We start from the raw sequence: 27,701 nt of genomic DNA, 5'->3' as shown, positions 1-27,701 counted from the left end.
AGCATACGATGGTGAAAGGAGAGTCTCTTTAATAAATGGTGTTTGGAAAACTGGACAGCCACATGCAAAATAATGAAAGTAGACCATTCCCTTACACATGCACAAAAATCAACTCAAAATGGATTAAAGACTTGACTGTAAGACCCAAAACCATGAAGCTTCTAGAAGAACACATAGGCAGTATGCTCTTTGACATCGGTCTGAGAAGCATATTTTCAAGTCCCATGTCTGACTGGGCAAGGGAAACAAAAGAAAAAATGAACACATGGGACTACATCATTCTAAAAAGCTTCTGCACAGCAAAGGAAACCATCAACAAAACAAAAAGACAACCTAACAGTTGGGAGAAGATATTTGCAAACCATATATCAGATAAGGGGTTAATATCCAAAATATGCAAAGAACTAATATAGCTCAACAACAAAAAAACCAACAATCCATTTAAAAAATGGGCAAAAGATCTGAACAGAGATTTCTCCAAAGAAGATATACAGATGGCCAACAGGCGTATGAAAAGATGCTCAACATCGTTAGCTATCAGGGAATTGCAAATCAAAACTACAATGACGTATCACCTCACTCTGGTCAGAATGGCTATAATTAACAAGACAGGAAACAATAAGTGTTGGAGAGGATGTGGAGAGAAGGGAACCCTTGTTCACTGCTGGTGCGAGTACAAACTGGTGCAACCACTATGGACAGCAGTATGGATATCCTCAGAAAATTAAGGATAGATTTACCATATGATCCAGCTATCCCACTGGTGGGTATTTATCCAAAGAATTTGAAAACACAAAGGCATAAAGATACTTGCACCCCTATGTTCATTGCAGCGTTATACACAATAGCCAAGACTTGGAAGCAACCTAGGTGCCCATCAAGGGAAGAATGGATAAAGAAGATGTGGTACTTATACATGATGGACTGCTACTCAGCCATAAGAAATGATGAAATCTGGCCATTTATGACAACATGGATGGACCTTGAGGGTATTATGCTGAGTGAAATAAGTCAGAGGAAGAAAGTCAAATACCATACGATCTCACTCATAAGTAGAAGATAAAAACAGCGACAAACAAACACATAGCATTGGAGATTGGATTGGTGGTTACCATAGGGGAGGGCGGGGAGGGCAAAAGGGGTGATTAGGCTCACACGTGAGGGGATGGACTATAATTACTTTTCGGGTGTTGAACATGATGTAATCTACACAGAATTCAAAATATATTATGATGTACATCTGAAAATAAATTAACTAATTTAAAAAAGAAATAATCAGATACAAAAAAAAGAACTATAAATCTCTCTCAGACTGGATTTTCTTCAATCAAAATTACACATCATGAAAGACTGAAGGCAGAAGCAGATATAAAAATCATCTAGCTTTCATTAAGCCAGACATTATAGAGATTTGCAAAAATGTATAACAATGTCACTGTCCTCCCTAAATTCTGTGGTTTGAAAAACATAGTTTTATAGAAATATGTTACTTTTGTGGGCTTTTTTGTTATTTTTAAATGAATTCATAAATGCATATGCTAAAATGCCTCAGTTTTCATTTCTAATACAGTAAACATTAATAGAGATAATCCATATCAATAAAAGTATTTTGGGTTCTTCAATAATTTTTTAGAGTTTTTCATAAAACTGAGAGCACCTTTGCTGTATTAGTGTGCCCATGGACTGGTAGTTTTATATCTTATGCTATGTCAGTTTATGCATTTAAATTTCATGGCTGCTGACATAGGTTCCACTGAGATTCGGCGGATCTTAAGAGATTCAAGTTACTCATTAGGAATGATTTCATAGGCAGAATGGGAAGAATGCTCATGAAGGGCGAGTCTCTGCTCAGTATTAGGGAAGATGGGATGAGAGGATGGAGGTTAAACACAGTGAAGACTCTCCTGACTGCAAGGGAAATTTTTACGTTGGAGTACATCTCTGTGCAATTCTTAGAAGTCTAAAAAGCTGGATAAATGTCCTACTCTGGAGGATAATTTATTCTTATTATGAACATTTCAAACATAGAAAAAACTGAAAGGATTTTAAAATGAATATCCATATATCTACCAAGATTCTACAATTAACATTACACTATACTTAGTTTCACACTTATCTGTATACATTAAATAAATCCATGGGGTTATAGGACTCCTTCTGTGGTCTAAACGCATTTATCACTCAACATGATATTAGGAAATTCCTTCCATGTTGATGACTTCCAAGCCTTAGCATCATGTTCAAAGTGTGCAGCCTGTTCTTGTACAGACATGCCGTGTTGAATATAGCAGGCATAGCCACTGACTTCTGCGAGTTTTCACAGAGTTAATGAGAGTCTTAGGTAAAACTGTGATAGAGTTTGAGATTGTGGGAACTGAATCATGCTTTAATGCATGTGAGACATTCACCCATGTAACAGAACCCTGCAGTGAACGTTAACAATGTCATTTCTCAGTAGTTTCCTTGGTTGCAGCATACTGCTACTGCAACCCACAAAATATAAAAAAGTGAATTAGCATTTCTTAGAGTCTTCTTCTGGTACTTCCCCACACAGTGAAGCATTCCTGCCCTTCCTCTGGCACCTGATGAGTGCTGAGCCATAAGGTACCCATCTACGTGGGGTGGGTGGAACCATAAACAGTCCTTATTGGTGTGGGTAGTGTTGTGATTTCATTGCAGTGTGAGGTGTGGCCCAAGATATATTCATTAATGGTAGTCAAAATACTGGACAAGGATATGCTTTTGTTAATTAGAAAAGATTCAAGGTTATGGCAATAATGGCTCTCCACTGAATTCCATCCAGCTCTTATGAGGAGAGAAAGAGATGGGCAGGGACTTGCATTATTCTCATGCTGAATAAATTCACAAATGATAACTTGCACCTGCTGTTGGCTTTCTTGTCACCAAGAGCTAAGCTCACCATTCTACACAGTTATCTGACTTCATCCTCCTATTATTACCATAATTTTTCAGACTGTGAAACTAAGGCTTAGAAAGATACAGTAATTGCCAAGGTCATCCAGTTTATCAGTGCAAGCTTGGATTTGAGCCAAAGCAATCTGACTGCCGAGTTAGCCAGCTACCTGATCAACCTTTTCTTTCTTCCTTCCTCCAAAAACACTTGAGTCCTTACAATGCTAAGTGCTGCCTTAAGGGCTAGAGGTGCATGAGAAAGCAGAGCAAACTCCTGCACTTCAGATGCTCACTGGGGTGGGAGAGGCAGGCGACACAGAAACAAGAACATGCGTGTGTCTCAGAGAAAATGAAACAGAATCTGAGGGTGGTGCTGGGTACTGCTATACAGAGGAGAATCTGGGAGGGTTTCTTCAATATGGTGAGCTTTACACCAAGACCTGGAGAAAGTAAGAAAAAAAACTACGCACATGTCTCTGGGAAGAGGATTCTCATCTGAGAGAAGAGACAATGCAGGGTTCTGAAGCAGGTGTGCCTGGTATGTGGAGGACACAGGTGTCCAATGTGGCTGAGCCCCTGGAGGAGCCAGCAGAGTGTCTGGGTGGGAGTTGGAGAAGCCTTTGGAACATGGCGAGGACCTGGCCTTTATTCTGAGTGAGTTGGAGAGTGATTGTAATGACACAGCTGACCAGTCTGGCTGCTCTGACAGGACAGAGGGTAAGTGCCCAGGTGGTGACAAAAGGCATCTGCCAGCATCTCCACAGAGAATGCCTCTGGGCCAGGTGGAAGCTTCACAGATGCTGAGAGTGGATTATAGACCCTCAGAGCTGTGGTAACTGGGTGTGAGGGAGAGAGAGAAGTCAAGGACGACTCCAAGGTCTGCCAAAATGGAAACCACACTTTTATGGTGGTTCGTAGATGTTACATTTGAAATACCTGATGGACATCCAACCATCAGACTGTCCACCACCTTGCAAAGCCTCTTTGAAAATAATAGTAAAATTAAATAAGAAGATACAGATGTTGATTACTTACCAAGTGAGTATGTGTTGGGGCCTTTCTTGGGCATGTTGCATAGGTGGTTTACTATATTTTATCCCCACAATCCTGTGAGTTAGGTGTCGTTATCCCCAGGTCATCTACTGGACCCTACGACTTCCACCATGTCACCCCATTTCCATGTCATGCATGGGGCAGGTGGAAGACACTGAGAATGTGGCTTGGCCTTGATTCTCAAGCTCAACTATAATGATTAAGGGCTGACCTGATTTTGACCTGTGGCCTATGGCCTGTGGCCTTGAGCAAGTCACACTTGTAGCCTGCATGCCCCCATCCCCTGGCAGAGTGGGATGGTGTGAGCACTTGCTGCATGGGCCAGTGAGAAATACAATACATGGTGTAGTCTCTAATCCAAATTGCATTCCTTGTTACTGGTACTCTCATTCTTAGAATTTAATGCCCCAATATTTTTAGCCCTAATTTGAAAACTATCAACCTGTTTGGTTCGCCTTGAGTTTACGTCTTGTGGGATTTTCTGTGTTATTTTTCCTAGTTTTTAGTTAAATGAAAAAGAGAAATTGGCAAAGCTCCCCCCACCTCCGCCTTTGGTGTAAGAGGGCTGAATGCACTCTCCCTTGGTCCTCTACCTCTCAGTGTTGGTCTTGATTTATTAGGTAAAGAGTGACAGTGAGTTGGATATTAAATGGCTGAATGGTTTGACAGAATCCCTATGTGTCATGCAGTCTTAAAGTATCTAAGATGACAAAAAAACAAAACAAAACAAACTCACTCACAAGGAGGATAAGGATACCCGGCTTGTCTAGACCTTGTGTTTCAGCTGCAAAGGAATGAACATGAGATCTCTTATGGAAACTCTGTGACCTCCCAAAGCCACACAGCCTAGATCTTCCCTCTTAGCACTGGTCACAGGCCAATCCCAGGTGTTGGCATGATCTAGGGCTCCTTTCTCCATCCTAAAAAGGCTTCTGGAGCCTTCCTCACCAGTCTTCCTCCTTTTGTTGGGCCCATTGGCAGCATCTGTCCTCCAGTTCTGGCTGTGGTGGTACTGACAAGCTGAGCTGACCTAGGTCCCTCCAGGCTCCCTGAACATAAGGAGCAACGGAGTTTCTACAGTTCATTTGGTAATCAATTGGTAACCTCTCTCTTATGTTGATCTCATCTGCCCTACCTCCAACTATACTGCATGATAAGTGCTCTTAAGTGCTAGCTACTATTTTTACCTCTTAGTTAGATACATGACACTCTCGACATCCTGTTGGTCTTTGAAGGCAAGGACCAAGCATCTTGAATGCTTCATTGCACCAGCACTGAGATTCTTATAAATTCCAACAATGAAGGGAGGGTATGACATTTATTTAACTCTGCAATCTTTCATTTCAAGTTTTAATGTAGCAGTCTTTAAAATTCTTGGCTCTTAAGCATTAACAGTAACCAAAATAGCACATGGAGGGACTTCTGGATTCAGCTCCAATGTGAAAAGAGCTTGGAAGTCATTATACTCATCTTTACAATGAGAGAAAGATGGACTAACTGAAACTCAATGACTTTTCTTGGACTCATCAGAGAACTGAGATCACAGGGCAACCACCACCAGGAATCTAGAGAGACCAATGAATATAGAGAGTTATGGTGGAGGTCTGTTTATCTGGAGGAAAAGTCATTGAAGCTGTAAACTGGTAGGAATACTTAAATAATAATTTTGGTTATTGCTGGAGGCTGATTGTGAACTAGTATGAGACCAAGAATCTTCTGGGTGCAACAACCTCAGGGGGTCCTCCAGTGCTTTCCTGTGCCTTACCTCCTTCAACCCTATAAGGTTCTCAAAGTGAAGATCCAAGAAGGATCCCCTTTTTCTCTCTGGCAGAGGAAGATTAGTCATTATGAAATACACCCAGAGCATTTGCCATAACAAAGACATACTCTAGAGAGGAAAAGATTTTACCAGAGCCTATCCCAGTTCGAAGAAGGGCATTCCTCTCACTCCAGGACCCTCTAGCCTTCCTGACTCACCTAAGAGGATAAGGCACAGTTAACAGGGACTAGGAAATAGACTGGGAACATTGTAGCCAGGGAAGGGAGTAGGTGTAGGAGGAAAAACCTATGCCACCAAAGAAGCATTCATGAAGGTCACAGCCAGAAACTCAGGCCTACTTAAAGACTGAGATGTAAATAAGATTATAGAAAGCTCTCCTCCCCAACCTCTCTCCACAAACCAACAGGGCTCTAGTATAAGAAGAGTGTATTAGAGCTGAGAGAGCTGCAAGGTGCAGACTCTCTCTGAGGAGGCATACCCAGGAAGCCCAAATTAAGAGGGAGATAAACACAAGGACACTGGGGGATTTTTAGCTTCCAGTACCTACCAGCCCAACTCCTTGCCAGATAAAGATAAATGGTCACACAAAGGCCTGTTTAACAGAACCTATTAACCAATACAACTTGCCTGGCTTTCAAAAAAAATTATAAGGCATGTATAAAGACAACAAACAAAAGAATCTGAGACACAAAGCCATCAACAGAACCACATGCACAGATGCCATGCATTTTGGAGTTGTCAGACAAGAAATTTAAAATATCTATGTTTAATACATTAAGGGTTCTATCGAAAAAATAGACAACATGTAAGAACAGTTGGCTTATATAAGCAGAAAGCTGAAAACACTGAGAAAGAATTAAAAGAAAATGTTATAAACCAAAACCACTGTAACAGAAACGAAGAATTTCTGGGCTCATCAATAGGCTTGACATAGATGAGGAAATAATCAATGAGCTTGAAGCTAGGTCAATAGAAACTTCTACCACAACTGAAAAGAAAGAAAAGGGGGTTGGCCCTGTGGCTGTGTGGTTAAGTTTGTGCACTCGACTTCAGTGGCCCAGGGTTTCTCTGGTTTGGATCCTGGGCATGGACCTAGCACTGCTCATCAAGCCATGCTGAGGTGTCATCCCACACAGCAGAATTAGAAGGACCTACAGCTAGAATGTACAACTAGGTACTGGGGGTCTTTGGGGAGAAGAAGAAGAAAAAAAAGAAAAGATTTGCCACAGATATTAGCTCAGGGCAAAAGAAAAGGAATAAATGAAGGAAGGAAGGAATGAAGGGAGGGAGGAAGGAAGGAAAGGAGAATAATAATAAAAGACCATAGCATCAAAGAACTGTGGGGCAATTACAAAAGGTTTAACATATATGTAATTGAAATACCAAAAGGATGCAAAAGAGAGAAAGGAGGAGATGAAATATATGAAGTAATAGAATAATGACTAAGAACTTTCCAATATTGACAGACACCAAACCACAGATCCAAGAAACTCAGGGAACACCAAGGAGGATTAAAAAAAACAACAAAAAACCCCATCACCTAGACATACCATATTCAAACTGCAGAAAACCAAAGACAAACAGTAAATTTTGGAAAAAGCCAAGAGTTTGGTGACAGGCTGGGAGGGGGCTTGAAAATCCTAACATTAGAGAAACAGGGATAAGAATTCCAGTGCACTTATCAGAAACCATGTCGGTACATACACCTTGGAAAACAGTTTGTCAGCTTCTTACAAAACTAAACATAATCTAACTATACAGTTCAGCAAGCACAATCTTTGGTTTTTACCCAAAGTACTGAAAACTTAGGTCCACACAAAAACCTGCACACAGATTCCTACAGCAGCTTTATTCCTAACTGCCAAACTTGCAAGCAACCAAGGTGTCCTTCAGTAGATGAACGCATAAATAAACTGTGGTGCAGCCAGACTGTGGAATGTTATCCAGCACTAAAAAGAAATGAGCTATCAAGCCATGAAAAAAAAAAACGGATGAACCTTAAATCCATATTACTAAATGAAAAAAGCCAATCTGAAGAGGCTATAGACTGTATTATGCCAACTGTATGACATTCTAGGAAAGGCAAAACTATGGAAACAGTGAGAAGATCAGTGGTTGCCATGAGTTGAGGGCAGGGTGTAGGGATGAATAGGCTGAGCGCAGAGTTTCAGGGCAGTGAAGGCATTCTGTATGACATAATTGTGAATATATATCATTATACATTTTTCTAAACCCATAGAATATACAACACCAAGAGTGAACTCTGATGTAAACTATGACAGTTTGATTCTGATGTGTCAATGTAGGTTCATCAATTGTAACAAATGTACCACTCTGGTGGGAAATGTTGATAATGGGGGAGGCTCTGTATGTGTGGGAGCAGGAAGTATATGAGAAATATCTGTACCTTCCTCTCAGTTTTGCTGTGAACCTTATAATAAAGTCTTAAAAAAAGAGAAAGAAATCATGCAAGCAAGAGACTGGAGTTAGGATTTAAAATGTTAAAAGAAAGAATAAAACACCAACCTGGAATCCAACATCCGGATAAATTATCCTTCAAAAATTAAGGAAAATAGATTCATACATACAAACAAACTAAACTACAAACAAAAACTAAGAGAATTTGTCAACAGCAGACTTGCCTTGCAAGAAATGTTAAAATATAATAATCAGGCAGAAGAAAAATTATCTAAGTCAGAAACTCGGATCTACATAAAGAAAGAATTAGAGGAAAAAATAAAGAGGAAATAAAATATTTTACTTATTTTTAATTGATGTAAAATATAATTACTTAAAGTAATAATACTAACACTGTAATCACAGCATATGGATAAGTGAAATGAAGGACAGCAATGTCATAGGAATAGAAAAAAGAAAACAGGAATTCTCTATGAAGGAATCTGAACTACACACAAAGCAACATCATATTTTTTGAAATTAGACTTAGATTTATTAAAAATGTAAACTGTAAACTTAAAGGCAATTAACAAAAATTTTTTAAAGGAAGTATAATTGATATGCTAACAGAGTTAAATGGATTCACATAAACTCACATGGAATGCTCAGTTAAAACCAGAGAAGGTAGAAGAAAGGGGAGGAGAACCAAAGAACAAATGTGAGGAATAGAAAACAATTATAAACATGGTAGATATTAACCCAGTTATATCAATGTTCATTTTAAATGTAAATGCTCTAAATACCTGGAGTAAAAAACAGAGATTGTCAGAGCAGATTTTAAAAAGTCTCATATGTTGTCCATAAGAAACCCACTTTAAACATAAAGACTCAGTCAGGTTAATAATAAAAGGATGGAGAAAGATATACTAACATTAATCAAATTTCAAACAAGGCTGACACCAGAACAAGGAAGTTAATCACGAGTAAAAACTATGTTACGTAATGATAGAAGTGTTAACTTTCCAAGGAGACAAAGCAATCCTCTATGTGTATGTGCTAACAAGACCAACATCAAAATACATGAGGCAGAACCGAAAAAACTGAAAGGAGAAATACATAAATGCTCTGTTTAGTTAGAGACTTCAACACCTCTTTCTCAGTGAACACAGAAATTTAAGTGCTAGAGATAAGACTCAAATCTAAATCAAAAACAATGTTTTATCAATTGGTAATTTTCTAGTTAGTTCATAAACCTATGATCAAAGATAGCACCAATTTATGGCTTGACATGTCTTAATAAATGTTTACAGAATTTGAAATAAAATTTTATCATAAAAATTACATTGCCTTTCAAAGGTTAACAGTATTTAATTCAGCTAAATTGAGAATGTTTCAGATACTCAATTCTGTCCAATATTAACTTTTCACTATGAGACTTTAATTAAAATTCTTTAGAAAGACTAGTAATGGAATAAGCTCTGTGGAGATACACACTAAGATACACACTAAGTAGCAAAATATATTTGCATTGACATTCATAGTCTGCATCTGATCTGTAAGAATAAAAATAAATTATCACCTAACATTGCTAAGGCATTAAGGTTATTAAGGAAATCCATCATCCACACCAGAGAGTCTGCCCCATGTTTCATGCATGCAAATACAAAAATGTGCGTTAGATCAGAACAAGCCTAGTAAGTTGAGAACAGACATGATGCTCTGCACTCCCAGTCCCCTCAGAGCAGATCACATTATTCCAAAGACGATGACCTAAGATCCCTAAGTTCTCATGAAATAACACTCAATATAAGCTATGTGTCAAACACAATAATAGAATCCTGAGACAAGATATTCCCCTTTATCCACAACTGTTTTTCACTTTATTCAAGCTCAAAGGATGTGCATTGTCCTCAAATCCACAACTTCTGCATGGTGGGCATGGCTCCAACAAAATGGATGAAAAAGTATATAGAGTTACCTGATTTTCTCCAGCTTTTGGTCACCCAAAGATAGGAAAGGTGTCTAAAAGTATAGAATGTAGTCCACCTGGTACTTAAACATTATCCAAATCTGCTGTTCATGCTACCATAAAGAATAACTGGATTGTTTTGGCTATATTCCAGATAATGAAAATCAATCAAGAATGAAATTCTACTTTCATTTCTCTCTCTTTCCTGTTTTCCTGCCTTCTTTCTTTCTCATCTTTTCTTCTTTTCTTTCTTCCTTCCTTTCGTTTTTTTTGTTTGTTTGTTTTTGCTGCATAAATAAATTTTAAGTTTATTTATGAACAATGAGTGATGTTTAAAGACTTTTAAAGAAGAAGAGTGATTCAGAATTCTTGGTTAGGTAGGTCCTTCAGTTGAATCAGTGCAGAACAGACTTTAAATCTGGGTGGTAGTGAAAGTTTAAAGAATAACAATGATAGAGGAAGGGGTAATACACAAATTCAAGATATACTTAAAACAATATGCATTTGACAGTTATTCTCACTTAGAAATGTAATGCCTCACACCTCCAAATTCACCCTTTATTACCTATTCTGTGATAATAAAGGTAGACCCTTGTCAATATTTCTCCTTTATAGCTGGCCTCATGGTAAGTGGTGTCAGTAGAGGGCATAGGAAGGAAACTGAAAAAGGATGAGACTTCTCTTCCTAGTTTGAGTGTGCTTACCTTGGGTTTTCTTCCTCTTGCCGTACAGCTGCACACCTGGTGCATGCAGTCCCTTGGTAAGTTCGTAGCCTCAGTTCTGGCCTGCTTACCTCACCACAGTGCTCCCAATAGGAACACTGTGCACCCCAGGTCTTGTGCTACCTGTTCAGTGAGAGACTCCTGATACCTTGACTCCCTCTATGCACCATCCATGTGCCTTAGTCTAGCTGCACCCCATAGGTGTGTCAAGAAACGCCTGACACAGATACCACACACCTCAGCCCTCATACCACCCAGCCACTTAGCAGCACCTCCCTCTTTGGTCTTTCCCACTGGGCTTGGTCACCTACACCCAGAGGGTTGCTTCCTGCTTGAAAATCCTAGCCAAGATTTTTACTCATCTGGACTCTGGCTAGGTATTTCCTGCTTGCCTGCCAACTGTAAACCAGCACTGGCCCAGTTCAACCCAGAGAGTTTTCTCCACCCTCTGGTGAGGTGCCACCACATCTGCTCCAACAAGGTCTCAATGCAATTCTTGGGAAGACATTCTGCTTCCAGTTTGTTTCTTCCTTGGATATTCTCCTTCAGCCCTAGGTTGCTTTTTAATAGATTTCATTTTTTTGGAGCAGTTTTAGATTCATAGCAAAAATGAGCAGAAAGTACAGAGATTCCCACGTTTTTCTTTGAGATGCAATTTTAGAATTTGTTGGCGGACAATGTTCTTGAATAAGAACAGCATATATTCTCATTAATGAGCTAAGCACCCACTTAGTCAAATGGCATTCCCCAAAAGGAGGCAGTACATAAGCTGCATTATCTTGAGCTGTTCATACAAATGGTCCGCCTAGGCAGCCATCTATAAATAATAAATATCTACTAAGCACCTACTGTGAACTGGCATAAGGAACCCATAGAAGATATGTTCCCTAACCTCCAAAAATCAACAGGCCCAAACTTTTTTGAAAATATTAAGTGTACAGAAAGAGCAATTTATAATCAAAATGCATTGATAGACTTTCTTCCCAATTATATTATGGCTTCATTGGCCCAGCAAGGAAATTATTTGGTTTATAGATGTCTTATTTTCATCATTTCACGCTGCTAAGGTAAGAACAAGGCACATATACCAGCTGTTCTTTTGGTTCATCACTGAAGAACACAGGGTCTTTTGCACCCCATGACCTTCTTACACTAATTAAACAGGTCCATCAGCAGATTAAACAGGTCCATCAGCAGACAAGCGCAGCTTCTAAATAACGGAAAGGCTAAGCTCTCAGTCCACATTTCTCCTTCCTTTCTCGTATCCATCCCTGAATAGATATCAGGTAAGCCAGGGACACCAAGCAATACTGTCGTTGGGCAGCTGAGAGGGGCAGTGGAGCTTAAAGTGGGAAATAGATAACTTTTATAGTAGACAGGCAGGGTCTTTAAAATACTTTCGGTAGAATTTCTGTGTTCACAGACAATTTACTATATTTTGCTGTTGCTTGCTAAGTGTACCCACCTTAGCATTGCTCACACAGTCCTGGAACCATCCCCATACTCTTGCTGAGATGTGCTTTAACCTCTGAGTAGAGTGAGGAACAATGTGAAGCTTCCTAAGAACCCAGACAACAGGCCAGAGGCATGTGAGTCAGAAACATTTCTCTGTGACCAGGGCCTCTCTAGTTCAGTCAGAACCCTCTGAATCAGGATCCAGGAGGCAAGCTTTCCCCTTCTCCTTGGTTCATTCAATGGAACAAACGCAAAGCACAGGGAAGAGAAACTCCAAGATTTCCTAGTGTCGTTTAATAAGCTGTTTACAAATGATGTCCACAATGCTTTGATGAAGATTGAGGCAGGTTCTCCCCTTAAAGATGCATCCTTTCTTTAGTAATCTCTTGAGAATTGGCATTTCCAAGTTTCTTTTCCATCTGGAAGGTTTGGGGGAAGAGAAGCAGTAGCTCTGTCCTGTTCTGTATGTAGGTCCATGCTTTAATTTAATTGTTCATCTAGGAGGCAGTGGTCAGAGCATAGATGGAAGTGATGGAGAAAACATTTCTAGAATGCCCTATAAGGGGTAATTTGGCTTGACATTGGCTCTCTTTAGTTAATAACTGCCAAGATAAAGGCTGGTGTGGTAGAGAAAACGTTGGACTTGGAGAAGCAAGAGCTGAGTTCACATTGTCACTCTACCATGCACTAGTTGTGTGACCTTGCACTGGTGTTTGCATTCTTCCTCTAAGACTCAGTTTTCTCATCTGTAAAAGGGGGATGGTAGGTGGGAATAAGGGTCAGAATGTGTTTCTCTGCACATTGACAGGAACACACACACAGACAAGGGACCCTCAGTGGTCTCTGGCCCCCGCTGGTGCTGGGTGTGGTCTCAGTCCAGAGGGAGAACCAGTGGGCCCTTGGGACTGCTGTAACTTTGCAGAGGCAGGACTCAGATGTGCTGACACTGAGATTTACTAACTGGCACTTATTCCTCTTCCAAATTAATTATCCTAGAAGAATGGAGCATTGCCTTTTAAAATTCTGAAAATGAGCCAACATTCTCAGACACCTTTGACATCACTGTAACAGCACTGATATTTCCCTAATAATTTCTCCAGTTCCAGGCAGTTACAGCTGGCTCAGGTGTCAAAGATAAAGAGCACCATGTGGGTTTTTCTTTTCCACCTTCAGTGGTTTACTTGGGCGGAGAGCTAGGCTGCAGCAAAGTACATCTAATATATTATGGGCTGAGAATCTCTTTTCACTCCAACTGTCCTCCTCCAACAACAGTAAAAATGATAGTGATAACAATAATCAAAAGCACAGACCCAAAAGCCATCCTTCTTGGTGCAAACCAGTTGTCCTTGCTTCCTGGAGTGATGTGGGCAGATGACCTCACCACTACACTCTGGGGTCCCCAGCTGTGAAAGACGTTGAGAAAAACCGGGCCTTCCAAGGTCATCATAAAAATCAAATGGGTTGGGGCTGGCCGTGGCTGAGTGGTTAAGTTCGCGCGCTCTGCTGCAGGCGGCCCAGTGTTTCGTTGGTTCGAATCCTGGGTGCGGACATGGCACTGCTCATCAAGCCACGCTGAGGCAGCGTCCCACATGCCACAACTGGGGGGACCCACAACGAAGAATATACAACTATGTACTGGGGGGCCTTGGGGAGAAAAAGGAAAAAAATAAAAATCTTTAAAAAAAAAAAAAAATCAAATGGGTTGATGATTGCAAGTGCTCAGGAAGGTGCCACGTACTAAATACCTCTATGTAACCGTTAGAAGGAAGCTGAGGATTTCCAGATTCTGGCACTGAGCCCTGTGCTTAACATTAAACCCCAGCTCTCTGCCACCACACAAATACACCTCCAGCCTGTGAGTAGGTCTGAGCAGGGAGGGGGCTGTCTGAGGGCCTCCCGGCCACTCAGCATAGTTCACACTTTATTTTTAAAGTTTCAAAAAGTTTTTAAACTTTATTTTAGTGAATGTATGCGTTATATAAAACAACAACAAAAACACACAAAAAGGCTAGAGATTTCACTATTTCTACTCCCCAATATAGTGTTTACTATCAAGACTTTGGATGGGAGAAAATAATCAAAAAGGCAAATAACACTTTTTTCCATAAAAAATGAAAGTGATCATTAAATGCCCCCCCCCCACACACACACATCACACTGATTCAATTTCTTCTGGAAAACCACTCAGAAAAACAAAACAAAACAAAACAAAAAGCCTACACTGGACAGTAAATACTCAAGTGGATTGTTAGCCTAGGTAACATTTGGTAGTTTAAAGAATCATTTAGGCATTTTGAAGTCTTCCTCTTCATTTCTTAGTATGGTGTTCCAGCCATCCTGCCCTTCTTTCTCTCCAAACAAATCCCAGAGCAGATATGCTTCTATCACTGAGTCTCTGTTTCTAAGAACTAGTTTTCAAAAAGAAAATACTGCATAAAAATATGTAACAGAACTATGAAAAGGTAGGGAAGGAGTCTTTCCTTCATGGCCAATCTGTCTTTGCTTTGCATGGTTTCTTTTGTAGATTCTTCAGAGTTTGTCTGCCCCTGAGTAAGACAGCACTTGTGGGATTATGTAGGATGAAAGATAAAAAAGTTCTGTCTTCTATAAACCAAGGTGATGCTCTTGTGATTAGATTCCTAGTTGTTGCTGCTGAAGCTTTGGTTCTGTCTACATTGACTTCAACCTTTGCTTTCTGCAAGACATGAGAAACATGAAGGTTTTCTGACCTTGTTATCTTTGCAAAATTTGCCTTTGATAGATTAAGTATCTCAGTAACACCAAGAACTTTCAGCGGCTCCTTCAAATCAGTTTGTTCTATGGCTGTGAACTTGGGCAGGATCAGCTGTGTGCTCTTGGTGCCATGGTGCTCACATCAGTGGTCTATGGTTTGCATGCTGATGTGGCGGGTGATGGCTGACAGTGGAGTGGAGGTGGGTAGCAGAATCAGCATACTGATATTTTCCCCACGGTAGGGCATTCAATGAAGTTGTACCATAAATCATCAGGGGTGCTTGCTGCCCCCCACCAGAACATGCAGAGCTGAACTAGCAGCAGCACTGATAGGATTTTCTATCAGCTGTCAAAAACGTATATTTCTTTGTGTTCTCAGGTTGAAACTTTGATTTCTCTAAACCTTTAAAATGCACTGCACTGAGAAGGACCAGTCCAGTGAACACACCATTGATAAGATCCAGGGAAAGGAGATTGTTAATCAAATCCCTGTTTCATTTTTAACATAGTCAAAGAGCCCTGTGTGTGCAAGCAATCCTTATCCAGAAGGATGTACATTGTTGGTTCCTCTAAGTGGGTGAGGTTAAGCCCAGTATGAAAGGCCAAGGGCTAGTGAGGGTTTGGCTGTTTTCTCTTCCCTAGAAGATCTTCCCTGTGCAAAGTGTGTTTACCATTCCTTGGGGGATCCAAGAGCAAAAGAGAAACTGTGGAAATAGTCCCCACACCTGCTCCTGCCACCCCATTCTCATTGACATCTGCATCCTTAGCTAAATCAACTAAAAATTTATAAAGGGTGTGTTTCTAGTCCCTTCCATCATTTTGTAACTTGCTGCCAATTCAACCTTGTAGAATAGGGGGAGGAAGATTTGGAGGAATTTCAAGAGGCGAAGAAAGTTTCCTGATGTACTATAGTGAATAAAGAGGCAGCTGGGACTCCAGTCAGGAAGCCTTTCTTCATGGCCTCAGTATCCCCCATGCAGACTACCCCTCCCAACACTCTCTGCAGCAGCAGGGTTATTCACAGTAGTGACAATCAAATGACTCCTTTTTGATCATTAAATGCACATTCTTTCATTTAATTTAATCTTCATAGTGACAGATGAGGTGGGTATTATTATCCTCATTTCATGGATGAGAAAACTAAGGCTCAGAGAGATTCAACAATATGCAAACACCTACACAGTGATAAAGTTTTGGTAGCAGGATGAGATCCCACTCCTGTTTCACTCCAGACCCTCTGACACTTCTTCTTGCTTATTTTTAGTTTTCAGGCTTGTTTTCATTCCCTCCAGTGCAAGAGTTGCAAATCACACCCTTATCCTTGTGACCCAGCCTTCAACACAAGCACATCCACAAGTCCACTTGCTGCATAGCCTCTCAATGGCAAGAGTAGGGGTCTTGCTATTATGTGATAAGAGATGAGAGATGCCAAAAAAATTGCCTTCTCCAGCACCTCCTGATATTCCTGCCACTGCACTGACCTACCTCCCCCATTTGCTGTTGGATGTTTGAGAAAGGGGCATGATACCTGCAGAGATCCACCATGACAGAGCACCCAGGGTCACCTAGCTAAAGTGAGACTACATCAAACAAAAGGTTTCTGCACAGCAAAGAAAGAAATCAACAAAATTAAAAGATAATCTACAGAATGGGAGAAAATATTTGCAAACTATATATCTGATAAGAGATTAATATCCAAAATACATAAAGAACTCATACAACTCAATAGAAAAAAACCAAATAATTAATTATTAATAATTAATAAATGATTAATAAATGGTCAAAGGATCTGAATAGACAATTTTCCAAAAAAGACATACAGATGGCCAACAGGTATTCAACATCACTGATTATCAGGGAAATGCAAATCAAAACCACAATGAGATATCACCTCATACCTTTTTGAATGGCTATCATCAAAAAGGCAAGAGATGATAACAAGTGTTGGCGAGGATATGCAGAAAAGGGAAGCACTACTGCTGGGATTGCGAATTGGTACAGCTGCTATGGAAAACAGTATGGAGGTTCTTTAAAAAATTAAAAATAAAACTGCTATATGATCCTGCCCTTTCACTTCTAGGTATGTATCCAAAGGAAACAAAATAACATCTCAAAAAGATATTTGCACCCCCACATCCATTGCAGCATTATTCATAATAGCCAAGACATGAAAATAATCTAAATGCCCATTAATGGATGAATGTATAAAAAAGATGTGGTATATATATATATACATACAATGGAATATTATGCAGTCTTAAAAAAGGGGAAATCCTGCCATTTGAAACAACACAGATGAACCCTGAAGACATCATGCTAAGTGAAATAAGCCTATCGCAGGGAGACAAATACTGCATTATCTCACTTACATGTGGAATCTGAAATAGTCAAACACAAAGCAGAGAGTACAACTGTGGCTGCCAGGGTCTGGAGGTAGGGAGGATAGGGAGGTGATGGTCAAAGGGTACAAAGTTTCAGTTATACAAGATAAATAAGTTCTGGAGATCCACTATACAGCATAGTGACTGTAGCTAACAATACCGTACTGTATATTCAAAATTTGCTAAGAAGGTTAGATTGTACACTGTGTTGTTACTACAACAGAAAAATAATAATAATAACAAAGGAAGCAAGAGGGAACTTTGGGAGGTGATGGATGTGTTTATGGCCTTGATGGTGATGATGGTTTCATGGGTGTATACTTATCCCCAAACTCACTCCCCAATGTGCATGTCTACAGTAATGGGAAGTCAGGGACAGGGCAGAGCTGAAGAGGCCAGAAATCTAGGAATATGTAGGAAGACAACTTAGCCAGCAGATGAGGTGTGAGCACCTTGAAGAGTGTGGAACAGGCAAAGAGAGGAGTGCAAAGTCCACCTCATCCGCTGCACCGGTCTGCCTGGTGTGGTCCCTCATGGGAAACATGATTCCCATGCAACCAACTCGATTTTCACTCAAAGGTCTGAGCTGCTAGATTCTACTGTGTCTCCCAGACATGCCAGAAGCTCCCTCCAGCTGCATTCAAAGCAGGTGGATTCAAGCAGATGCTGGAGCACCTAGGACCTTGTTGTCCACATCTCTGGTAGGTTGGGAGGGTGGGAAATTCCCTGCCTATATTAGTCAGGGTTCTCCAGAGAAGCAGAGCCAATAGAAGAGATATATATATAGAGAGAGAGATGATAGGAATAGAGACAGAGATAGAGAGAAAGATAGAGAGATGGAGATACAAGAGATTTATTACAGGAGTTGCTTCATGCAATTATGGAGGCTGAGAAGTCCCAGGATCTGATATCTGCAAGCTGGAGACCCAGGAAAGCTAGAGGTGTAATTCAGTCCAAGTTCAAAGGCCCAAGAATTGGGAGGGCCATATTGAAAGTCCTGGTCCAAGTCCAAAGGCCTGAGACCCAGGAGCACCAACATCTGAGGGCAGGAGAACACAGATGCCCCAGCTGACGCAAAGAGAGAAAATTCTTCTTTCCTTCACCTTTTTCTTGTTTGGGTGGGCCCTGAATGGTTTCCATGATGCCTGTCTGCATTGATGAGGGTGATCTTCTTTACTCAGTCTACTGATTCAAATGCTAATCTCTTTTGGAGACACTCTCACAGACACACTCAGAAATAATGTTTTACTGGCTATCAGGGGCATCCTTAGCCCAGTCACGTTGACACATAAAAATTACCATTGCACTCCCCTTGGATGACAGGCTTCCTTTTGTAAGTCTTACACCTGAGCATTGGGTTCAGAGGACACAGGGCCTCTGCTGGCATTTCACAGCATCTGCTATTTGGTGATTAACTCCTCCAACAGAGAGAAAAGGACTTTCAAGGAGCTGTATGATTCCTTTCCTGCCAAAGCAAAAGGCATGGGAGAGAGGATCTGCCTGGCAGGATGCTCCACCTGGCAAAAGGCCCGCTTCATTAATGCACTTGGGCAGCAGGCCGGGAATAGGCAATTTTGACTCAGCTTATTTTAAGACATGCACCAGTTATGAAGCATCTGGATGAACCAAGAGTACTCAGTTGCCTCTCTAGGTCAACAAGGATTTAGACTGAAATACATATGGCTGTACTCTGCATGCACACACAGAAAGAAAGGAGGTATTAGTGGCTCCTAAAAAAAAAATCTTTCTGGTTTGTTTGTATCTCTGCACGATCAGATGTTGCTGGAGCCTGACAGTGATGACGCTAAATGCAGCCTTCCAATCCTGTTCAGCCTGCCTCCTACCTTGAGGGGGCAAAACTCAACTTACCATGAGGCACAGGTGGTGCCCTTCCTCTGGGCACTGAGCACCTATCTTGGAGCATGAGCCTCCTGGAATGCCTTGAGAAACTTCTTCCAAGTCCGGATTTGTCAGAAACCCTGCGGCCATGAAGGGATGTGAACACACTGAATTGGTATCCAAATCAAATTCAGTAGCAATGACTCTAACCTCAGAGTCACAGAACTGCTACAGCTGGAGAATTTGATCAGCTTAAGTGGTTTCCATTGCCCTTTGATTTTCTGGCATCTTAGCACGGCAGGAATGTTTTAAAAGGAAGATAGAAAGGATGCTTAGGGGCATCACTGAAGGGTAATGAGCAACAAGCAAAGCTCTTTCCACCATGTTCCTGGTTAACTGCATGTCCACAAGAATTGTGTTAAGTGAATAATATTCTATGGTACCAGTATCAAAAGCAACAGGTGATGCTGACATCTATTCACATTCCTGGAGGCAGGCAGGGCTCATTCTCAGATGACCTCCTTGAGGGCAGCCTGCAGCTGGCTCTATGATCATGAGCAGCACACACAGGGAGTAGGTATGTGGAGTAGTCTCAGAATCTCCCCAAAGAGAGCGAAAATAAGAAATGAATGACTAGTATTTCTTAGTTTTAAGACTTTTCCGACTATATTTTAGTGCTGAATTTTTGGTGACCACTGTGTCTGATCCCTGAGATTAGTATCTAATGGTCATTGAAAGTATAATATGTCAATTTTCATGATATTCACAGAGAACACCATCACATTCATACATGGTTGCATTTGAACCTATTTTCTTCCACTCCTTTAGCAAGTATCCCCAACAGTGAATGCATAGACTGGGGCTTAGCAAAGGCATTTGGGTGATTCAGAGCTACTTGAATCATGAGACTTATTTTTCTGAGTGTGAAATTTTAGATTGTGTATACACACATACATGCATATTTGCACAGGGTTTTTGGAATTTCTACGTTATTCAAAACTAATATGTTTGGATTTCAAATCTAGAATTGAGAGAGTAAAGCACATAGACGATGTATCAAAAACTGATGGAAATAAACAGGGAACAAAGTTTGGGGAAAGGGGAATTGAGAACATCACTGATATTTAACAAAACGCACAGTTTTAAAGGAGATGAACAGCTGGTTTGAAGACCTCTGAAAGTGACTAAGACTGCTTTCCAACAACAGTTGGCTATGAGCCGTGGGTAAGCTACTGAGCACTCGAATTGTGGCTATGCCAAATTGAGATATGCTGTTAGCATAAAATACACACTGAATGTCACAGACAGTATGAAATTAACCCACACTAATTTATTAAAACATCTCCTTAATAATTTTTCATATTGATTACATTTTAAAATGATAATACCTTAGCTTGTGTTAAAATATAGTAATAAAGTTAATTTCACTCATTTCTTCAACTTTTTAAAATGTGAATCCTAGAAAATTTAAATTACACCTGTGGTTTGTATTATATTTATACTGGACAGCACTTCTAAAGGTAGAGTAAAAGAAGACCAAGAAGTGTCAAGTGGAAAATGAAGACTTTTGGAAATGAAGAGACTACAATGCTACTCGAAACATTTGTATGGTTTGAAAGAAAAGTAAAACAGGAAGACTACTACAGAGATTGTGCTGCTGTATATGGATTGAAACCAGCTCATGGGAGTGTTTTATTTCACCGGTATAATCTTGATCTTCAAATTGTTTTATTTATATATTCAAGTGCATATTAATTTGTTGTCAACTTATAAAAATACTTGAAGTTTTCATATAAAAATTCAAATCTCCTGCCTCTCTTGAAAAATAAAAATATCTAGCGAAAACTTTCCTGTGTTCCATCAAAGCAGGATATGGTCAGCATTGAGAAGCAGCTGCTTCGCAGATGCTACGTGTAGTTTGCCTCAGTCCTCACCATGCCCTGTTGTCTCCTGGAGCCTGAAATTAAATGCTGGCTGCTGTTTACTACCATCAAGCATGCAGTCATGCTTCTTGTTGTATACTTATGAGGAAAAAAAAATACAAACGACAGCAAGAGTCATTCAATGAAAGTCTCTGTGACTCCTTTGGTCATTAGAGTTTGCAGAACTAAGAAGCACTAAGAGTAAATCTTATCATTTATGTAAAATAAAAGTTTCTGGGAGTTAGTGTGAGCACTAGATAAGGACAAATAGAGACAGAAGACTTTCTGTCATATCAGACTAGAACGGGGAAAACAATACTGAAGGATGATAAAAAATGACTATTTCTCTGGGTCCGAAAGTATCTTTTTGGTTTGTCTTCATAAAAGCAATTTACAAATAATCCATAAACCAGAAATAGAAACCAAAATCCCTCATAATACGATAGGACAAAGGTTCTAGATATTAAAAGAGATGTGGGAAGAGGTATCAGATCTCAACATCAGACAGAAGCAGAGCATATCAGCAGGTAGAAGCTCATGGAAATTGGAGGGGTTGGTTTGAAGGCCATTTTGGTACATGTGAGGTAACCGTTATTGAGTAGATAACCAAATTCTTGGCAAAACAATGGGTTAGTGTACCCTCTTCTTCATAGAAACTTCTCATGAAACTGAATAAAGTTGGAGCACAACAGACATTAGCCACCAGATGTCATTTCTCACCAGGCACACAGCTGTCCTGCCATTGAGGGGCTCACAGTGTGATGGGAGAGCTAGCACACATCCCTCCTCATCAAGTGCCCAGAGAAGAGTATGGAGGATGATACTATGGTGGCGATGAGTATAAATTTCTCTAGATTCCTGCATTCTGCTCACAGCGACTATGTTTTACTCCTTTCATATGTGTTATCCTACTTCTGGAATATCACTAAACATATAACTAAAAACTGTACCATAAACTATTTTTAGTAGGGTATATGCATTTAAAATGGTATGAGTAAAATCCCTAAATAATAGCTGTGTTTGAACTGATGTATACACAAACTACTGAAGATGTCTTTAGTTTATAATTTGAGTGATAAAATGAAAATATGAAAGACATAAGTTAGTGTTGTCTAGACCTATATTTTGAGTGAAAAAGAGGAAAACATCCACAAAAGAAACAATAAGGCATGCACTTTCAAGAGAGAGAGTGGAAAGAGATGAAGTTGGAGAGGGAGGAAGGGTTCTCGTAGGCTATGGTAAAACATTCAAGGTTGATGTTAATCACCAGGGGAAAGAATTTATGAATGATTATAAGCATAGGATTGAAAGACAGATATATAATATATTTTAGTAAGCCAATGACAGGATATATGTATATAATGGACTTGAAAAGATAAGAGTGGGAGCAGGAAATCCTAACAGGTGGAAACAGTAAGCAGTGAACAAGTTCAGGGACATATTTTGGGGGCAGAGTAGCTGGCTTGATCCAGCAGAAGAAGCACTTTCTAGGAGTCATAAGATCCTACAATGGCAGCATCTGTTTCTGTTTCCTCACCTACAAAATGAGTGAGATAGACTAGATGAGGAGTTTTTAAACTCTGGGCTACAGATCATGTAGCTGTCAGATGCAAAATACCATGTGAAAGTGTCAAAGTGTGCAAATGAGTGACCCTAGCTTTGTTCAGACTTTCAAAGTGGTATGTGAGCCCAAAATATATAAGAACCATTGCAGGAGATTATCTATCACTGAGACCTCTAAGCTGGATCTTTTGGCCGAGGATCTCCAGAAATTTCCACATAGTAACTTAGAGGTTTATTTACTTGAATTGAATGAAGAGGCATGGGTTTCTTGATCTGAGATTTTCACCTGATTATTTCACTTGAAGCCTAGATATATTTATTTATCAGCAACTTGGGCTAATTTTGTATGTAATTTGGGAACTATGAAATTATTCATAGTTCTATCTTTAAAAAAGTAAATTTTTTAATTTAGGATAAGTTTAGATGTACAGAAAAATTGTAAAGATTTTACAGAGAGTTCCCAATACATCACACCCAGTTTCACCCTATTATTTATAGCTTATATTAATATGGTACATTTGTCACAATTAATGAACCAACATATTGATACATTATTATTAACTAGTGTTCATACTTCTTTTTATAGATTTCATCAGTTTTCTCCTAATGCTCTTTTTCTGTTCCAGGATGCTATCCAGGATAACACATTGGCTATGACGGTTTCACAGACATTCCTCATTCTCAATAGCATTGATAGTTCTGAGGAGCACTGGTTAGGTTTTTGTAGAATGTACTTCAGTTGGGATTTGTCTGGTGTTTTTCTCATGGCTCCACAGGGGTTATGGATTTTCAGGAGGGAGACCGCAGAGGTAAAGCGCCATCTTCATCACATCATATCAAGAGTACATACTATCAACATGACTTATCACTGTTTACGTTGACCATGGTCACCTGGCTGAAGTGGTGTTTGCCAGGTTTCTTCACTATAAAGTAGCTCTTTCTTCACCCTTCCTATAATATAATTTTTGGAATGCAGTCACTTGACTGCTCAGCCTTGACTTGAGGGGTGGGGAGTTATGCTCTACCTCTTTAGGGGAGAAATAGCTACATAAATTATTTGAAATTCTTCTGCATCGGAGATTTTCCTTTTCTCTCCATTACTTAAGGCAAAATGATATTCTGTTCTTTGACTATACCACATTTAGTTTATCTATTCATCATTTGGGCTATTTCTACTTTTTCGGTACTATAAATAATGATACTATGAACAGTCATGTAAAAATGATTTCAATTTTCTTGGGTATATATCTAAGAATAGAATTACGGGGTCATATGGCAACTTTATATTTAACTTTTGAGGAATTGTCAAACTCTTTTCCATACCAGCTGCACCATTTTACATTCTCACCAACAATTTATGAGTGTCCTAATTTCTCTACGTCCTTGCCAATAGTTATTATTGCCTGTTTTTTTTTTAAATAGCCATCCTAGTGGGTGTGAAATGGTATTTAATTGTGATTTTGATTTGCATTTCCCTAATGGGCTAAATATGTTGAGAATTTTTCATGCACGTCTTGGCCGTTTGTATATCTTCTTTCAAGAAATGCCCTTTGTCTATTTTTAAAATTGGGTTGTCTTTTTATTGTTGATTTATAAGAATTATTTATACATTCTGGATACTAGACCCTTATGCAAATATGATTTACATTTTCTCCCATTCTAGGTGTTGTCTTTCACTCTCTTTTTTCTTTCTTTTTTTTTTTTTTTGAGGAAGATTAGCCTGAGCTAACATCTGCTGCCAATCCTCCTCTATTTTGCTTAGGAAGACTGGCCCTGAGCTGACATCCATGCCCATCTTCCTCTACTTTATCTGTGGGACACCTACTGCAGCATGGCGTGCCAAGCAATGTCATGTCTGCACTCAGGATCTGAATTGGTGAACCCCAGGCCGCCGAAGCAGAACATGCGAACTTAATCGCTGCACCACCAGGCCCGCCCTGTCTTTCACTCTCTTAATAGTGTCCTTTAAAGTACAAAAGTTTTTCATTTTGATAATGTCCAGTTTATTTTTTTTATTGTTGTTGCTTGTGCTTTTGGTGTAATATCTAAGAAACTATGAACTAACCCAAGGTCACAAAAATGTACACATACCATCTTCAAAATGTTTTATAATTTAGCCCTTGTATATATGTCTTTCATTCATTTTGAGTTAATTTTTGTATATAGTGTGACATAGAAGTGTAACTTTGTTCTTTTGCATATGGATATCTTGTTGTCTCAATACCATTTGTTGAAAAGACTATTCTTTCCAACTGAATTATTTTGGCACACTTGTCAAAGATCAATTGAGTATAAATGTATGGGTTTGTTTTTGGAATTTCAATTTTATTCCATTGATCTATATGTCTATCTTTATAGCAGCACCATACCACCCTGTCTTGTTTATTGTAGCTTAGTAGTACATTTTGAAATCAGAAGTGTGAGCTCATTAAATTTGTTCTTCGTTCAAGACTGTTGTCGCTATTCTGGATTTCTTGAATTTCCATATAAATTTTAGGATTAGCTTGTCAATTTCTGGAAAAAAAGGACAGCTGAGGCTTTGATAGGGATTGCATTGAATCTGTATATCACTTTAGAGTGTGTTGCCATCTTGACCATGTTAAGTTTTTCAGTTCATGAATACAGGATGCCCATCTATTTCTTTAGGTGTTCTTTCATTCCTTTTAACAATGTTTTCGTGGTTTTCAGTGTGCAGATCTTGCACTTCTTTTGCTAAATTCATTCTTAAGTATTATATTCTTTTTGATACTATTGTAATTGCAATTGCTTTGTAAATTCTATTTTTAGATTTTTCATTTCCAGTGTATAGAAATACAAAGGATTTTTGTATATTGATTTTGTATCCTGCAATCTTATTTAAGTCCTTTTAAATTTATTGACTTGTTTCCTGGCCAAACATTGGCTTACTGAAAAGGAAAGTAAGCAAATTACCATGAGACTGAGTAAAATGAAACAAATTCTGCAAATTATTCCCAGAAAGATATCAGAATGTTCAGGAAATTTAATCAAATAGAAGATGACATTGAACATTTGGTGAATAAATAACAGGTTGTCAAAACTGTGTAAGAAATTTTCAAAAAGAAACAACATAGAAATGTCTAATAATGAGAAATAACCAATGAAATTATAAACACAATGCTTGAGTTAACAGCATATCAGACCATTGTAAGGATCAATATAACCACAGTGGGTTCACTGGGAAGACTAATAAACATTGAAATGCACAAATCACTAGGAAAAAGTATATACGTATATACCAAACTGATTCACAAGGAGCCAGACAATTTGAACACTTCCTTAACTTTCAAAGTAATTAAATAAACAAAGAACGACAGGCCCATATGAATCTACAGACAAGTTTACCAGACATTCACAGACATTAGCCGTCTACTTTCTAGGTTTTGAAAATTTAATGGTTTCTTGGCATGTACTAAGTTTATAGAAAACCAATAACGTTAATCGAATTCTTATGAGTCATACTTGAATAGTGTGGGCAATGCCATGAAAATGAACCTTCATAAATTCTACAGCTATATTTCTACATTGACCTTTACTTAAAAACTTTACTTTATAAATAAGCAAATAAATTTGCTATTTCCTTTCATATATATGAATTTTTACTTAGCATTAGTTGTCTTTAAGAATTTGTAAATGATTACTTGTTGGCTATAATATCAATCATAAGTAAAATATTAGAAGATAAACTATTGTGAAAAATTACATCCTACTATAGCACAATGAGACAAATATAAGTATATTTAAATAAAAATTTATATCTTTCTATTTAGAAGACAAATCACCTTTAAAAAATATCACAAATTAATTGTGTATATTTCCAAATAATATGCACAGCTCATTAGCAATGAGAGTCTTTGGCAAGTCGACTGTTCATCAATCTTGGGATCGTTCAGTATTATAAGGAATGGCTGAGTTGCTAACACTTTTATCAAAGCTACCTATTCTGTAACATGAGTCCTATGTAATAAAATCTAGGTGAAAAAACCCAGGTGTCCAATACTAAAAGCGTTCTCTGGTTCTACAGTGATGCTGTAATCAATCACATGACTGTTTGACCATTTAGCAAAAGTCAGCAGAGGCTAGACATCCCTTTACACAGCATTCATACCACTTATGGTACTCACAGCTGGAGAAAATCAGCGGGCAAGAGTGTTCATCCATGGGGAAGTTGTGTAGCTGCAGCTGGCACTCTGCATTTATGGTGAGCCTGTGGGAGAGCCAAGCATCACTCTTGAGGTCAGCCAGTAACAACCCAGCAAAATCTCCAGGCAAGGCCAGGGGGAGCCCATGTTACCACAATGTGGTTGGAGGTAGGGGGAATGACCACTGGCATAGCACATGTAACTCACTCTTGGTGGTGGCACCATTCATTCAGTGGCACCATTTGTAGCTCTTGTGTTGTGTTATTTTGTTTTGCTTTTGACTACCATTAGCAGGGAAAATTTAAAGTTAGTAAAATTCCAAACTATGTCTAGAAATAAAAGCCAAGTTAGAAAGGAGACAAAAATAACTGTTCTTTTATATATCCTTGTTTTCAATCTTTTTGACTGAATTAAATCCTTCCTCCATTTTGAAACTGGTGTATTCGTCTAAATGGGTAAAATGTCAAATCAATCCTCTTGGAGGGGGATTTCATATTTGGACAAGTCTCCCATTTTGACCAGGTAGGTGGTGGCTGCATCTTTCCAGAGCAGACGGCCCTGGAGTCAGAGTTTCTATAAAGGATCCCAGGACCGGCCATGTCTCTGCTCTGTTTTGTTGAGGCTCACCTTCGCTTCAGAGTCTCATTCACATTTCTTTAAGATTGATGAGGAAACAGCTAGTACAAACTCCAACTCTCTAACTGTAACTTGTCAGCAGAATTCCCTGCTGTGGCTTTTCTGTTGTTCTTTCCAGTCTGCCAAAATTATAATTTTCCTGAAACTTTAAAATTCTCTAATCTTCTGCTTATTTTGA

General features: G+C 39.2%; 1 protein-coding gene and 1 pseudogene across 1 annotated transcript in view; both read right to left on the bottom strand.

Moving 5' to 3' along the window:
• Positions 1-27,701, bottom strand: part of GABRG3 (gamma-aminobutyric acid type A receptor subunit gamma3) — a 591,608-nt gene that overhangs the window by 218,307 nt on the left and 345,600 nt on the right. Inside the window, exon 5 of the mRNA XM_044763427.2 lies at positions 26,870-26,952. Coding sequence (XP_044619362.1) covers positions 26,870-26,952 — 83 coding nt within the window. The remainder of the gene's footprint in view (positions 1-26,869; positions 26,953-27,701) is intronic.
• Positions 14,772-19,392, bottom strand: LOC106825542 (glia-derived nexin-like; annotated as a pseudogene).

The sequence above is a fragment of the Equus asinus genome, chromosome 2 (genome assembly GCF_041296235.1).
Source record: "Equus asinus isolate D_3611 breed Donkey chromosome 2, EquAss-T2T_v2, whole genome shotgun sequence".
Taxonomy (NCBI): Eukaryota; Metazoa; Chordata; class Mammalia; order Perissodactyla; family Equidae; genus Equus; species Equus asinus.
Note: the sequence above shows the minus strand (reverse complement) of the source record. Positions and strands in the feature narration are given on the sequence as shown.